Source organism: Etheostoma cragini, chromosome 8 (assembly GCF_013103735.1).
Source record: "Etheostoma cragini isolate CJK2018 chromosome 8, CSU_Ecrag_1.0, whole genome shotgun sequence".
NCBI lineage: Eukaryota > Metazoa > Chordata > Actinopteri > Perciformes > Percidae > Etheostoma > Etheostoma cragini.
In genome coordinates this window covers 7,733,463-7,749,987 of record NC_048414.1, presented here as the reverse complement: position 1 = coordinate 7,749,987, position 16,525 = coordinate 7,733,463, and the positions used below count along the sequence as shown (strand labels likewise).

Below are 16,525 nucleotides of genomic sequence, written 5' to 3'. Positions count from 1 at the left end.
GGTACCTGGAAGTAGATATGATGACCTTTTGTACACAGGACCCCAAAATATACCCTCTTATCAAAATGACCTTAACACAGGAGCATGGGAAGGCGAGCAGAGTCCATCCATCATCTTAAAGATTAATCCTCCTCTCTATTCTTCTCCTGAATCTATTAATAATGTCGCCGGAGGGGAGAATTTGCTGCAAAGATTTATTCTGATATTTTGACTTTTATTCATTGGCCTATAACAGGGTGATTCCTTGAGAAGGAAATATGGAGTGAGCTTAGGGCATGCTAATTTACTACTCCGGCTCAATTTGAACTGCATTAACTCAATCATTTCAGTTGCTGACAGTCTGCACATCTAACACAAATAGGGAAGATTACCAGTTACACTACAGAGGTCACCAATCATTTCATCTTTGGAAGCAATTTTAAGCAGCTTCCATTTGTCCATTCACAAACATTAAAGTACATCTTGGATAATTCTGTAGCAGGTGTGAACCCTGGGAATCAATTTGACTACAAAATCTGGCACTTGGATCGGCGCTTTTCCTCACTCATTTAGACAAAGCAGCTACATTAATAGATCTGTACACTGGATTTCGCACTGTGGAGCAGCACTGACAGCCCCAGGGGCATACTTCAATTAGAGACTTGGGTGAGTTTAAACACTGCAGATCTACTCTCGCTCAAAGGCGTTTGTCTCCCTCTCTTGCTCTCCCTGTTTTCCTCCATTTCAGCCCCCCTCACCCCCCCTCACCCCCCTCCCTCTCTCTCTCTCTCCCCATATCTGCGCTGAGCACTCACTCTCCTTCTTCTTAAACTCCTGCTCTCTGTAATCAACCCAGTGCTAATGGCTTATTCTTTCTGCTCCAGCACCCACATGTCACTTGTTTATTTTCCCACACTCATAAATCTGGGGACACGTCACAAGCGCAACGATATTAGAGCAATAATCTTAGGTAATTATCAAATGCCCTCTCTCACTTCCTCTCTTCCTCTCTCCCTTTAACTCTCTCTCTTCTTTTTTGAGTATAGACACCCATACAGAAGTGTCTTTACCTTACTTGGGAAGTGGGCAGGAAGTTTGTGGGAACCTGAACATGAATACTTCAACTCTTGTTTAGAAAAGGCTTCCTCAAGGGAGAGCTGAATATGTGGATCACATAAGACATTTAGATCATTTATTTCATGTCACTTACGCACGCATTAATGTAACATCAATTTGAATTGAAACAACATTGAAACAAGTCAAGTGAGTTTGTATTTATATAGTCACAAATCCCAATGTGTTTCAGAGAGCTTTGCCTTCTATACTATAGATTCTTGATTTGGTTAAGGTGAAAAACTGAATTGAGGGTCTAAGAATAAAATGACACACCTTAACAGAGGGAAGAAAGGGAGTAACTTTAGGGATTATTCATCCAGGACAGACAGTATTTTATATACCAACTACTTCATTACAGAGAAATAATCTACTGTGTAGCAGGCTTTGGGTAAACATACAATATTTGTAAGCAGGATCAAGTCATTGTTTTGCTTTGGTTCTTTTTCATGCAAACTGTTAATATTGACAGGCCTTTACTTTGAAGAGTTTGGAGCACAACTGAAAGGTTCTTGAAGGTTCGACTGCCACTTACCCACTCCTGCTGAATGAGGTTAACTGCCTTGATGGCCCGGGACAGGTTTCGACATGCCAGGATCACGTGGGCGCCGTGAAGAGCAAAGGACCTGGCTGTCTCAAAGCCTGAGACATGATCAGGGAGAAAGAGAGACAGACACAAAGGGGGGGGGGGGGGGGGGGGGGGGGGGAATTGAAAATGAGCAATGCTTCAAAGATTAGTTTTTATTGAAGATAACTTTGATTCTCAGGGGTTGGATCTAATGGGGTGTTGGGGGTGGTGATGTGGGGGTTGGGGGTGCAAGTTAAAATCCCTATCAATTTTCCATATAATTTCTTTCATTGGGTAACCCAGTGGTCTAGTAGAGAGAGTTAATCATTTCTCTCTGAAGTGATGAAACTGATTGAATAATTGTGGTTCAAGACTTCCTCTCTTCTGAGATAAAGTTTTGGTTCTGACCGCCGGCTCTCAAGAAGGTATCGCTGCTCATACTGGGTTAAAGGAAGGGAGGTCGGTTGTTAATTATGTTGGGAATTATACAATGATGGCAGTAATTATGAAAACACGGCTCAGATGTACAATCGAAAAGACATGACATTAACACTGAACCCTGGTGCGATATTTCACCACATCAAATGGGCCTCTGATAAGGACGTTCCTCCCATGAAACGAGGTCCGCGGATACACACACAATTTATCAGTCCAAGACTACTTCATGGCTCCATCCAAATCATGTAGTCACGATAAAACTGACAAAAACTGAAGATAGACAGAGAGAAATTACACGTCTAAATGGGTCATTTCAACTCATAGGTTGAATTAATTTATGAGATTAACTTTTCTTTCCTTTGCTGTATTTTTTATTTCCTGTGACATTTACTATCCTTCAAAGTTCAACAGTGGCGAGCAGCGTCAAATTTCTTAGTCCCACCACGACAGTAAACACAAACCACTGTCAGATACACACATATACTCTCCAATGTGAGCGTCCTGATTGACGAACTAACGGGCACAGTAGAGGGTCTGGGAGCCAGAGTGTATCAGAGGGTGGATTAATATGAACTCTAATTAGATTATGTGTCTTAATCTGATTTTCATTAAGAGAAAAACTGGGAGGTGAGTGTAATATCTATTAAAACTCAAAATTGGAGTCGTATTGGAAGCACTCTCTGACAAGTGAAGCATGGAATTAAATTATATGACACCTTATTAGGTGTAATGGAGGGGACTGTGGCTGTGAGCGGAGATCATTTCACTCACAGGAAATGGAAACGAAAATAAAAACATGACATAATGAGAAAAAAAAAACAGATGGTGCGACGCCTGAAGTAAATATGCGCTCTGCATATGCAGGTGGAGCAGCCGGATATAAGGAACAAACGTCATCCAATCTTCTCAATGTCATTCAAAATGTCTGTATTTTCACTATTTGAATATTAACACTAATAAAAAAACAGCGGTTGTAAACTGTGAAATACTAATGATGTGTCTTGTATTAAGATTACAGGGTATTCAAAATGTAACATTGACAATCCAAAAGCAGCAGCTAAATTTGCAGATGATTTTAGGAAAATTTAAAAAAATGAAGCCTGCAAACATGCCATAAAAGCTTTTTCTTTCCGCCTTTATAAAATTGGACAAGAGTACTGGCTGCTGGTAAACAACAACACCTCACACTCACTTGTTGTGTGTACAAACCATGAAAGTGAAATTAATCGACGCCAGTGTTTTCCATAATGGAGAACAAATTAGAATATGGCAGCAACAACAACAGCAGCAGCAGCGAAGCCATGTATTTCTAATGACAAATAACAAGGGCTTGACATTAATTGTGAAATAACGAGCGTTGCTGTAACAGAGACTCCACGCCCTCTCACCCATGTTGCCGGTAGAGAGGGCCACACAGAAATGAGTTCCTGGTCAGGTGTACAACAACAAAAGTCTGTTTCAGCATTGTACCCTGATGGTGGAACATGACGAGAGGTCAGACAAGGGGTTCTTTTGTTTTGTTGGATCGGCAGACGCCATAAGCTGTTTTACAACACACAGGAGAACGGGCTAATATGATGGGCTGTAATGATCTTTCAGGTTCTTTTGTCTAATCAGACAACAACATGGTATAAGAAGAGTCTGTGCGTGGTCGGAACATTTTAATTTATTTTTAAAAGCTGGGAGATGAAGACAACACAGATCAGCCCGTTTAAACAGATCCTTTGATTGTGTGCTTGTTCAATCTGAAGAGTCACAACTAACAAAAATACAGTAAGTAAAGTAATACAAAGCTATTGTTGAAAATTTGTTTTGGTGTAATGTATAAAATGCATACAAAATTGTGTAAAATGTCCATTAAGCAGTGAATGCTCTTCATGGTACATTAGGATCCTGGCCCTACTGATATCCCCCAATAATGAGTGTGATTTAGTGATTTCACGCTTTGTTTGTCCTCCCTAGCCCGCCGCCCCTCTCTGGATCCCCCTCGTACACAGGTGTATTGGCTCAATGTAATGAGATCATTACCAGCCTCGTCAGTAAACGTGTTTATTTGGCAAACGGAGCTGCCTGCTCCTTCTCTCTCTTGATCTGCATCCAAAGAGGCATTTAACTAAAATAAGCTCCACAGTACAATCGGGCAAACAGAAGTGAATTCAGATCATTACAAGACCTGTGGGTAAACAGACATGGTTCCCACAATCCCCTTTCGACAGAACTCAAATTGTGCTGTAAAAAAAAAAAAAAAACACACAAGAGCAACGCCGCTCATAAACACACTACATATGACCACACCCCAATAAATGATATGGCATTTTTATCGGTAATGCACAACATAAAAATATGTTCAGAGTAAGATTTCTGAAGCAAATAATAATATGATAAATATGTGAATGGTAATTACACTGATTATGTCTGTGTATCTCTGACTAGTTTAATTTGGTGCAGTCAACGTGATTTATGCAGCAAAATGTGTTGGTTTGTTTGGGGTATATGAATTTGTAGATTTATTGAGGATGATGTGGATCAAGTGCAAGAAGCAGTTGCCCTCCATCTGGTCCAATGATGCCACTGCAATGTCACTTCCTAAATTCTATCCCAAGATCATATCTCATCCCATCTTAATTCTATGTCCGTGTCCGAAATCTCTCCTATTTTATATTTTGTGCACTATACTTAGTGTCAGCCATATTATTTAAGTGTCAGAATTCTTAGTGTGAAATGTGTGCACTGTGTAGTGCACTCAAACATTTCCAGCCTGAAAAAAAGAAAGTAGTGTCCATGGCATGCACACTGTACCTTCTGCTAGACCCTGGAATCCACAATAAACTCTGAAAAAGGTTTCCCAAATGGGGCAGTGAAATGCAGAGTAGTGAGAAAATGTATTATGATAATTAGATGCACAAATTGAGGCATACGATGGCATTAAGAACGTTTCGTTTCAAGCTCTGCCTCATGCATCAAGAGGTTAACGCTGAAATAAAAATCCGGAAGTGACTTGATAAATTTGTCATACATTGTTATTACGAAACAGTAACGGGATGCTTATACTATACACTATTGCTATTAAGACTATTTAGCATGTGATCCTGTAATCCAAGACTTCTTCTGTGTTATCCACGCCACTGAGTGCCTCTATTTGTGCATGTATTAAGTTTTGTATTATCCCTACTTTGAGCCAACAATCCCATGATTTATAGATGCAAATATCTATATATGTTGTGTCAGTGAGGACTCAAAATCATGCTGATTCATAAGTGTCCTAAATACCAATTCGGAGCTCACTATAGGGTAAACTAGTGAATGTTATTTATGTAGAAAGTAGTTAATGAGTAAGCAGTCAGAGACAGGTAACGCCTGACGGTCTCATGGCTGAGTGCACCTGTTCCAGGTGCTGCTGTGTATTTCTTGTCCCAAGAAGTGAGGAACTGCACAATGCCCCACAGTCTTTCTGCATTTTAAGATCCCTCTAATTCCCCACCATTAGTCCAAGAGGAGGGATATGTCACCCCAAAAGTGGGATGTATGGTTAGTAATTACAGCCCAAGGTTGAGCTGTTCCAGGTGAGAGCACTGGAGTGGTTCTATTACCCCCCCCCCCCACACACACACACACACACACACACACACACACTGCTGTCACACCATCCACGCAGCCCTATCTTGTACCCACCCACCCCTTTCTCTCCCTGTGAACCTCTGTGTCAACCTCCAACTCCCTACACAATCTCTCATCATGGCCTCGTGTCGCGCTGGTCACCCCTGCCTCTCCTGCAGCCAGACTTACCTGAATACTTCTCTCTCTCTCTCACACACGCGCGCCAGTAAACTTCAGAAAAACACACCAAATCACACACTTGCAAGGATAAACACAGAACCCAAAGGTTTGCTCATGCACATATACCCCCACCTCCCCCCAATCATGTAACTTTCATCCCCTCATCATCTCCAGACTGTAAACTCGAAAGATCTATAAACTACTTGACTACACACAATAACCCAGTACCCTTTCACTTTATTTTATTTTACCTACAGCCTTTAAGCACATATATGTATTCCATCCTCTCTCTCTAACCACTTCAGTTCTATTATATTAGCGTTGTAATCATTATTGAACCCTTCTGGCCTCCAGCATAATACTCTCTGCATGTTACACCAGTTTGGGTCTGCATAGCAAATTTCATCCAAGGTTAATAAAGTTTGGTAATTTGACTAACCAACCATAACTGGTTCTCATTACGTAGCCAATAAACACATTTATCAGAGAGGACATGAAATGCCTGTTGAAAGAAAAATAAACCTCTGCTTCGATTTCCTCAGGGGCTCTGTTCACAAGCTGACACAGAGGAGACACGGGCCGGCCGCTCCCCCAGCGGACACGCACACAAAATACTATCAGACTCCTGTATATAAACACAGATGCACTCTAGATGTCATCTAAACCACACACAGCCACTCAGAGATGCTCAGAGACACACACACCGAGACACAGGCACCGCATGCCACCCTCACCAGGAACATCTTTTTATCCATCTAATTCCTCCCACTATGAATAATGCATTTTCCTCCGTACCGAGGCTTGGGTTGAACGCATCGCTGCGCGGGTCTTTAAGGGGGTCCTTATTCATAAACAGCAGCGCAGTAAATACCAGAGCTTTGCAGCCAATTTAATGGCAGTTATGCTTAACAAATCTGCCTCAATCTAATGATCAGCCACAAAGCTAGGCTATGGGTTTAATCTGCACACAGAGGCTCCCCCAGCTCTGCGACTCACTGAATATGCTTAGGGATCTCTCCATCCAGAGAGAGAAGAGCACCGGCCTGACACTTAATCCTCCCAACACGACACTGGGATCAACACAAACATAGAACAATGTTAGTCTTTCATGAATAAGAATAACATTCAATGTCCTAAAACACTGCAGAGACGATGCATAGAGATACTGAAACATTAAGAAGCGCTCCTTTCCAAATCCTTGCTATTCCCCGTCTGGACCGCCTGAGTATTTTCTGCTTCTTATTCCAGCATTGACCCTGAACCAAAACAATACCATGTTGAATTTAAATTGAGTAGCTTTGCAATGGCAGGTATTGCTCCACAACAAGCCACTGTACAAAAAGGCTAAAAAGTTTAGATAAAATCTAAAACGTGTTGACCAAAAAAAAAAAATTCTGCAAATGTATAATAATCAGTTGTGATAACATATGCACAAAAAAGTGAAATCTAAAAATAGAAAAACAATTATTATTAAAAGGGAAATTAACCCCCCCAAAAAAATGGATTTTCTGTCATGCATCAGACATACTGTTGTGATATTAGAATAGGACATGGAAGATAGTTGTGTCCACATGAATGTTTTATTTAAGTAAGACAGAAGGTCAATATGTTATTTCTGACCTTCTCAACATACAATACGCTGACAACACGGCACCTGCTGTAAGAGCCAAAGAGACTGACGCTGCTCCCCAGGTAGGGGGACACATACACATACAGTAGGTCCCAAAAGAGTCACAGTGCAAGGATGACTGCAAGTGCAAGAGGAGCACAATACATGCATAATCACGGCTCAACGGAAAAACAATTGTGTAAAAAATAAAACAATAAAAAATTTTGATTAAAATGAATGTTGTGCATTCATTTTATATTCAGAAATAAAGTATTTTGTGTCTGAACTCAGCAGGTGCTAGAGATATCACAATAATGGCCCTTTAAGGATAACTGTCCCATGGACCCCAGTAAATAACCTGAGAGTTAGTTGATAGGAGGGGAATTAGAGCCAGAGCAGGAGTGTGTAATGGGGATGGATAGGAGGCTCAGGCCTGGGTCAAAGCCGCTTAGGAATCAATGCAGAGGTACAGGTGTACAACCACAGGTCTATAAGGAAAAGAAAACCTTTAGAGAGAAGGGGAAGAGAAGTAGAAATAGGGTGGAAAGAACCTGCGATCATTCATTTCCATTATCACAATTAAAAACACCGTTCAGGTCTGTACTGGTTTTTAATTTACAAAAGAAAGCCGAGAGAGGAAGACTAATGTTGTGAACCCAGCGCAGTGATCACATCGGCAACACAAACCCCATTACTGTCTCGCCGCCCAGCACTATTGCAATGGAGCCTCAAGGCTGGTCACAAAACCAGACACTATGACAATTAATGCATAAATTAACTCATATATGTGCTTTTCATGTGCATGTGCATTAAGAACTAAATCAGAGAGATGAAATGTTAATTTGCTAATTAAATAATATCCCACCGTTACAAAATAAAAATGTCACATTTCCTGTGGAGGAAATAAGCACTGAAGAAAATGGAAATAGCCTTGACACTTGGATTAAAACACTATTGATGCCATTAAAATGCTAAGTGGGTCCAACCAATTGGCATAACCACATTTCACTAGTGGAATGTCAAAGGAGCACACGAGTAGTAGTAATTACTATTAGAATACTGTTAATTATGGGTGCTGCATATTTAATATGTGGTAGAGCAAAACAAAGGTTATGTTAATATGGGTTTATTAGGCATTCACACACTATAAAAATGTCTGTGTGTTATAGCTATTTGATGCATTCTTTTGAGAAAAGCTGTTTTTTTTTCCAGATGAACACATTTTCATTTACTAAATACATCCCAACTAATCTTAAATGTGGATCATCTTTTTCATTATATAGTTTTTAAACTAAAGCAAACCCTGGCACATGCGAAGCACTTGATTTGATAACGTTTTAATCCGCCAACAGCAACACCATGGTGGACCTCCTGTGCCCTCTTGTGGTGAAAACTATTTGCAATGTTCTTCATTATTCCTGTATAAGTACTTCTCACTATCTTTAATCAAAAGGCAAAATCATTTTTGTTTCATTTCAGAATCCACCATATTCAATCATTAGTTCAAGTCCTGTGATGTTGACACTGTGCATTCACTTTTTCCTTCTCAAATACTAATAAAATGATGGTGTTGTAGTGACTGGCAGACAACCATTTAAGTCAGTTAAAAAAAATACTTGTTTCATTAAGAATTTAAACAGTCCTGTCTTACAGTTTTATGTTTTTGGGGGGGCCGTCTGTTTTATACGCTAGCCTTTGTTATCTTCATTATATGTATCCTGGGTCCAAAAACATAATTGAATTTTTGTATGTATGATTGTGACGTATTGCTCTCCTTCATCTAAGTTCAGTTCGTGTGAGAAGATATCGAGAAACCTGCAGTCCGCTCAAAGACTATAATAATTTAGACAGGGTCTAGTGTGTTCCTAATTTATTTTTATTTTTTTAAACAGTTACACTGTTAAACACACTGTGTATTTGTATTTGCATCGTGTACGTTTATATTAATATTATTGAACTGCTTTTAGTGAAACAACTTGAAATCATACATCAAACAAGAATTTCTCAAGGACAAATAACATACAGATTTGTATTATTTCTATGTTATAAATGTTTGAATATGTATACAAAGATGGAAGAACATTAAGGTCAGGATGGCATTTATGTTCACCAGCTCAGTGAAGGCCCCCAGGCTGCTGTAAATCTGTGTACTACAGCATATCTCAATACACACACAGCAATTACACTGCTGTGACTTTCCTTAGGACAAAAAAATTTGAATATAAAGACAATTAACGATTTTATGTATATTTGATTTCCCTCATGCTGTCATTATCTATCCCAAACAAAGGAGCCGTCTGAACAAATGACCACTACTTTTGCTAATTTAAACTAAAGGAAAGAGGAAATACATTTGTTTCCAGAGTGACCATTATATAATGAACAAAACATTTGCTGGGTACAAATGGACACAATTCATTACAGTTAACAATGACATCCAATTCAGCCCAGCTAATGAACTTCATTACAATCATGTTCGGTATTAAGGAGTGATTTGTTGAGTCTAAGTGTATCATTTTAGAGGCTAATGCTGATGGATGTCTGGTTGTGGAGAGAAGGGGACGTGATGGGATGTAATGGGAGCAGAGAGGCGCTTCTCAAGCACCCTTCTACTCCAGTGCAATACTGTATTACCACCTAGTGGTTTCATTAAGGAAACACACGTTACTACACAGATGATTTCTAATACTAGACCAGTGCCCATTGAAAATGTGCCTGTTGCTTGGCCTGTGGTCTTGCTACTTGTAGAATTCATTAAAACCAAATTGTACTTGAAAATTACATACAGAAGGACCCCAAACCACTTAATCTGCAAGTCCCCTGTACACCCTTACTGATTTACCTGACAGAGAATGTTGCAGATTCAGAATGTAATCACAAAATGTCACAATGAAAATGTGGACCAAAATACACTTTAAAGCGTCACGTACTGCGTTCCGTTTCTGCAACACAACAAGTGCCTGGAAGTATGGCGGCCTCTACAAAAACCAAAACTTGTGCATGTTAAATTAGGAGCCAATGATCACATTTAAAGTCATTCCAAATGTTTCCAATAAAGAATTGATTCCATGTGAATTGAAATTTTTGAAACAATTCCAAGTTGGAACCGATTCTCAATGCCGACCCTTGTTACAACAAAACATTACAGTTTACAGTTTATGTTTACATTTTATCAAACTCACCAATGCCAGAGTTGCCGCCAGTAATGAGGATAACCTTGTCAGAGAAATCCCGACCCTGCAGGATCTCTAGAGCAGCAGTGTTCCCATCGTACCGTTTTGGCTTCACCACCACGTCCTCTACTGTAAAAGCCTGACGAGGGTCAAAATATGTGGTCCGCTTGTTTATGTGACTGAAAATGAGAGAGGAAATAGGATGTTATGCTAGAGACTTAAACCCAGGTATGTAGGGTCTGGCATATCATGTGAGTAAGCTCCCAAATAAGCTCATTTGTTTCCTCTGTTAAGCAAACAGAGGTTCAATCATCCGTCTACTTACTCAACATAAATCACCTGTCCTTTTTCATCAGTTTCTTGCTCCCAACCATACGGTAAATCTGGGGGAAAAGACAGACATCATTTTTCCTTAACAGCCAGAATGCACGAGAACAAAATGAATTCCGTTGCCCCTAGTGATAGTTACATAATTAAAAAAAACTTATGTTATTTAGCACTTTTACAAACAAAGTTGCTGAAAACAAGGAACAGTGCAACTAGAAAATCTGATGGTATTAAAGGTAAGCTAGATACAAAGCCAGGTTGAACATGCCTTGCATTGGTATGTTACCCTAAAATAAATAGAAATGCAAGATCCTGAAAAACAAGTGAACAAAACAAACCTCCAGCACAACGTTTTTTCTTTCCTGTCTTGGGGTGTTCCCACTGTGTCTTCATCTCATCATGGCTGTTGGTACACAAAGACAAAGGAAGATTGGAATAATTTACCTGACCTTAGTTAATTCACTTCAGTTTGTTTATTTATGTATCTATATACTGGGGACAGCACACATTGATGTGCCATTGTAAGGTTTAGGTGCAGCACCTTAGCAGGATGAATGTAATTAAAATACATTTCTCAGATCTACTGATTGTAGTTGGACTTCTTAACCTTTTTCAGTGTTTTATTATCAGATTTATTATCTGCTCTAGCTTTTCCAATGTTTTAGACACAGCTTAGGTGAAAATAACGGTCCAAAGTTATGTGAAAAACAGACGCAAAACTACCACAAAAGGGACAAAAAACGACTATGAAAAGACGCTTAATGACCACAGAGACCCCAAAAAACACCAAGAAAACCAAATTACCAAAAAAAGAGACAAAATCCCACACAGAGACACAAAATGTAGAGGAAATTTCTTTTTTTTTCCTTCTTTTTTTTTATGGAAAAACCTCAGATTTTCTAGAGGAATGACACTTAAACCCCCCGGCCAAATACTCAAGTCTTCCACAAACCAAGGGAAAACACTGTTGATGTAATGTGATAGGACTGCAAATAACAAATATTTCCATTAATTAATCTGTTGATTATTTTCTAGATCAATTGATTGATCATTTGGTCTATAAAAATGTCAGAAAATAGGAAATAAATTCCATCCTAGTTTCTCAAAGTCCAAGGTCATGTTTTTAAATGTCTGGAAACAGCACTTTATGCTGTTTGTTACATGGAAAATGACTTATCAAAATAGTCGCCAATTTTTGTTTCTGTCATTGGACTAATCACATAGTCGACAAATCATTGCAGCTCTAGTGCCAGATTGAGCCAAAAGTCAAATTTTCATCTGCAGAGCCTTGGTTGGTTGATGTTGTACATTTAAAACAATCAAACAAGTGAGAAAAAAAACACATTACAAATGTTTTCGATTGCTAAACAACAGTGGTTACAACTGAAGCCACATGTGTAAAACTTGAATCTTTATCCATGACGTGCCACTTCCATTACAGTCGGAAAATTCCGCCAGATATCATTTTTTTCAGCCGGATGTCCGTTACCTTCCGTTTTGTTTGTGTGAGGACTACGGTTAACTGCTCCTCAGATCTCTGCAGGGAAAATCCAGACAGCTAGCCAGACTATCTGTCCAATCTGAGTTTTCTGTTGCAAGACCAAAACAACTTTTGAACAAAGTTCCTTCCCGAGGCTATTTTGCAGCGGCACCGCAGCTTTTTCCGGTGCTTAGTGCCACCCATGATGATTGGGACTAGTTTACAGAAAGGCCAATAAACCAGAACACGTTTTTCTCCCCTCCTGGAAGGCTGTGTGGACCAGCCAGAGCTGTGGAGGAGGGTCTGGCAAAGCAAGACTAGTAAAACTCCAACTACAGTCTGCATTACCAACAGTAACCTGAACTAAACAGATCACATCACCAGTAAAACTCATTCCAAGCAACACAACTCTTAACACACATCTCAGAACAGGCTCAGTGCAGCCAAACACTATGTACAATCCTCATCTAGACAACACACACTAAGAGTAAAAACATTAGCATTAAACACTAATACAGAAATTAGAAACTGTTCATCTTTAAAGTTTGAATAATTGAAGGACTTCACACAATTCTATTTGTTCTTTAAAGAAAAAGGGAAATTCTTCCACATGATTGTTTTTGTTTTATAACATACCAGTTTTTAGGTACTACACAAGACGGAATGAAAATCAAAAGTTTGATTCAATAGATGTACGTAATTACTGGGGAAGAAAAGTAACAAATTAAAAGTAAAAGTAACAAAGAATTGTGTGGAGAAAAAAAAATGTCTTTCTGAGCTCTCCCTATATACAGTATGTGTTCACTAACAAGTCTAAAACAAGACACCTTCAGCTGAAACTGCAATGAGCACAGTGTTTGAAATGCAACGGGCTGAAACCCATTATCTTTTGAATATGTGTGGTTAACCATTTTGACAGCAGTGTGTTAGCATCAGCAATAAAGTGCTGTAAATCCACAGTGTTGTGCAGGTTGTAGACAGTTAAAGCCATGGGATAAGTGTGTAGACTTTTGTTAACTGTGTTCAAGCAAAACGAACTAGAGTTTGGTCTACATAAACTGCTGCTGGGCAGAATGTAGTTAGAGTTTTACACATGTGGCTCCAGTTGTGCCCACTGTCGTTTAGAAATTGAAAACCTAATGTAAGCTGTTAATGAAAAGGCATGCACATACACTAATAACAGACGCAGAATGAAACTAAATATTACAAAGGACTACAACAATTTTGACTACAAACATGACACATGTGAGGAGTCAAGATAAAATGTTAAGCACATTTTGGCACTGTTCTTTCTCCAATAACAAAATTGCACATTTTCTAGGTAAAGAAGCATTCACCTTCTACTTCCTATCACCACGTGCGACCTAGTGCACATGACGAGGAGGGTTGTTTTTATGTCATGTCACGTTAGACGTTTTTATATTCAAAAAGTAACTGTCATAAAGTGATGCCTCTCATTACACAAGCACTACACTACTACTCCTACTGCATACATGACGTTCAGATAGTCTTAACGTTATTAACATTTCATATTAAAACTCTTTCTAGCACCTCGCACGAGAACTACCGTGACGTTCGCTTTGTAGACATTATGATACATGCTATCAATTCAGACAACTTAGTGGAACTGGTGTAGCTAGCAAGCTGTGTTTGTTATCTACAGGTTGACAACACCGATGTAATGCTTTGGTTGGTTGGCGAACAGAGCTAAAGCTTAACTCATACATACAGGCATATTAGTGTTGACAGACGAGGGGTTTCACTCACCTTGCATAGTAGACCCAACCATCTTTGGTAGATCTCTCTTCCCATCCGGGAGGTAACTCATCCTCACTATCTGTATCGTCCATTCCTGCGTATGTTAGAGCTGCCATAACTTACGTTTTTCAAGTAAACGACGGGGCTACAAACACAAAAACCATTAAGGAATATCTACTCCGGAAATGAAAGCAACTGTCAGAGACTGTTGGTAGATAATTCCCGGCGTTTCCCGGCAGCACTTCCGCAACAACACGGTGACGCTGACCGAATTGCCTTTTGGGAAATTGAGGCTGAAAAAACGTGCTGCGGTTGGCACAGCAAAGTCAAATGTTCTATATTGAGTTTTAAATTGACGTCTTTCACTTTTGTGAATGCAGGCAGAAGCAGGTCTAAACTAAATACCATTCATTTGTCCACCTTGGAAAAGGACAGACTGCTGTGCATGTGATCTAAAATATTTTTAGTAACACTTTATTGCAAGGGTGAATTATCATGAATTCATGTATGACTTAATGCATGAAAAGGCTTGACTTAATTAATGTAGTACTTCATGAACTATCAGGAGTATACAAGAATAAATAGTAAATATGTGTTAATGCCATAAGTTTAATGCAAAAACTTAGGTTTTATGAGTCCTGATTTCTAAGTTATTAATGATGTGCATGTCTTTATCATAGTTAAATCTGCAGGTCAAAAAGGGACAGGCCAAAAAACTGACCAGTTACAGCAGTGCGCATGCATTCTGTTGAATTCCAAGTGTTATAATCATGATTAACTAAGCATTACTTTTTTTATGATTTCATGTTTGTGGCCCTTCAGGTAAAGTGGTGACTAGTCCATCATTAACAATGATAAATAACATAAGATTACAGGAACATTATCTGATGCCTTCTTGGGGTTTAGTGTGGCCGTAAAGCAGAAAGTTGCAGCAATAAGGGGCCATATAAGCACCAAGAAGCTTTTAGTCTCTGCTTTGTAGCTTGCTACATGCCACTTAACAAATTATCAAGAGTGGTAGCATTGTTATGTACTCAGAGAGAAGCTGATCTGCACATTTGGCTACTTTGTTCAATCCATATTTGCCACTGTTCGTTAGGGTAGTGATTCAACTACTGCTTTAAGACGTTTCTGTTATTACTGCGAAGGAAAGGGAGAGTGTTGTGGCTGTTTGACTTCCAAGGAAACCTGAATGCTTTAAGGTGCTCACTTTGACAAATCTGCCACTTGGTCAGCATGCACCTTATTGAGTGTAATTGATTGCAAATAGTTTCATATTGTAAACAGACTCTGAGAGTTCCTCCAGCTCCCGTTTTCCTTTCAAAGATTGACCAATGAGTAGCATCCCTCGGTTACTCCCTAACTCCCCAAAATGTGGAGCTGAGGTAAAGTTGCTGATGCACTAAAGCCTGAGGATCATGCTGTTATCTAGATGACTTTATCATGATGGCACAATCACAAGAATGTATAATATTTATATTTATATTAGTATGCGAATGATGCGGAGATTAAAATAATGTAACTAGAACTTCCCTCAACTTGTAACAAAAAGTACTGCACCTCCAATTACTGAAATGCTTACAAAGAAAAAATTTTAGCAATTAGAAGTTGTGTGACCTGATGAGCCACTCCATAAGGTCATTGTGCTCCAACAACTTCCTGCTACACAGGGTCCTGTCACTTCCAGCTGTTATGGTGTGTCTGTCAGAAGGATTTTTCACAGTGCCTTTTTATATCTAAAAATAATCTGGTAGCTACCGCTCAGATTAAGATTTTAAATACAACAAAAGCTATTGTAAATAAATAAAAAATTACCTCCACCTTACTTATAATTTGCTGTAAATAAGATACTGAATGCATCAAATTGTAGTTTTAAACTGTGGGATTGCTGCTTAAGTAAAGGGTGTGAATACTTTTTCCACAACTGGCAAACACACTGTCCATACCTACATTATTTGGAAAATGGAAAGAAGTAGGCTGCTTTATTAATTCTTTATTGTGGAAATTTAATATCAGAGAAGATATAGGCCTGTGTTTAAGTTTCAGTTCAGACCAACAACAGAAACCTTCAATGAAAAGATTTATACCTTATACGGAGAAAGGAACCAGAACATAATCTGGTTATCTGGCTAAAAATGGCTAAACGTCTATAAACACTCTAAAGAACCTGGGTGCATTTCCCTTGGACAATAAAAAAAAAGAATTTCCAAATCATCAAACTCAGGGGTCTTCAACGTTTTTTCAAGCCAAAGGCTCAATGACTAAAAGAGAGTTGTTGTAAAAAAAAAAAAAAATGAACTAAG

At 39.1% G+C, this 16,525-nt stretch overlaps 1 protein-coding gene across 2 annotated transcripts in view; it reads right to left on the bottom strand.

Moving 5' to 3' along the window:
- The window catches only part of wwox (WW domain containing oxidoreductase), a 132,326-nt gene extending 117,827 nt beyond the window's left edge, over positions 1-14,499 (bottom strand). For both annotated transcript variants that reach the window (XM_034879943.1, XM_034879944.1), the window contains exons 1-5: positions 14,232-14,499; positions 11,323-11,387; positions 10,983-11,040; positions 10,667-10,836; positions 1,628-1,734 (exon numbers count right to left, since the gene is read on the bottom strand). In XM_034879943.1, the coding sequence (XP_034735834.1) occupies positions 1,628-1,734; positions 10,667-10,836; positions 10,983-11,040; positions 11,323-11,387; positions 14,232-14,338 (507 nt within the window). In that variant the 5' untranslated portion in view covers positions 14,339-14,499. The remainder of the gene's footprint in view (positions 1-1,627; positions 1,735-10,666; positions 10,837-10,982; positions 11,041-11,322; positions 11,388-14,231) is intronic.
- Between the last annotated feature and the right edge of the window lie 2,026 nt (positions 14,500-16,525).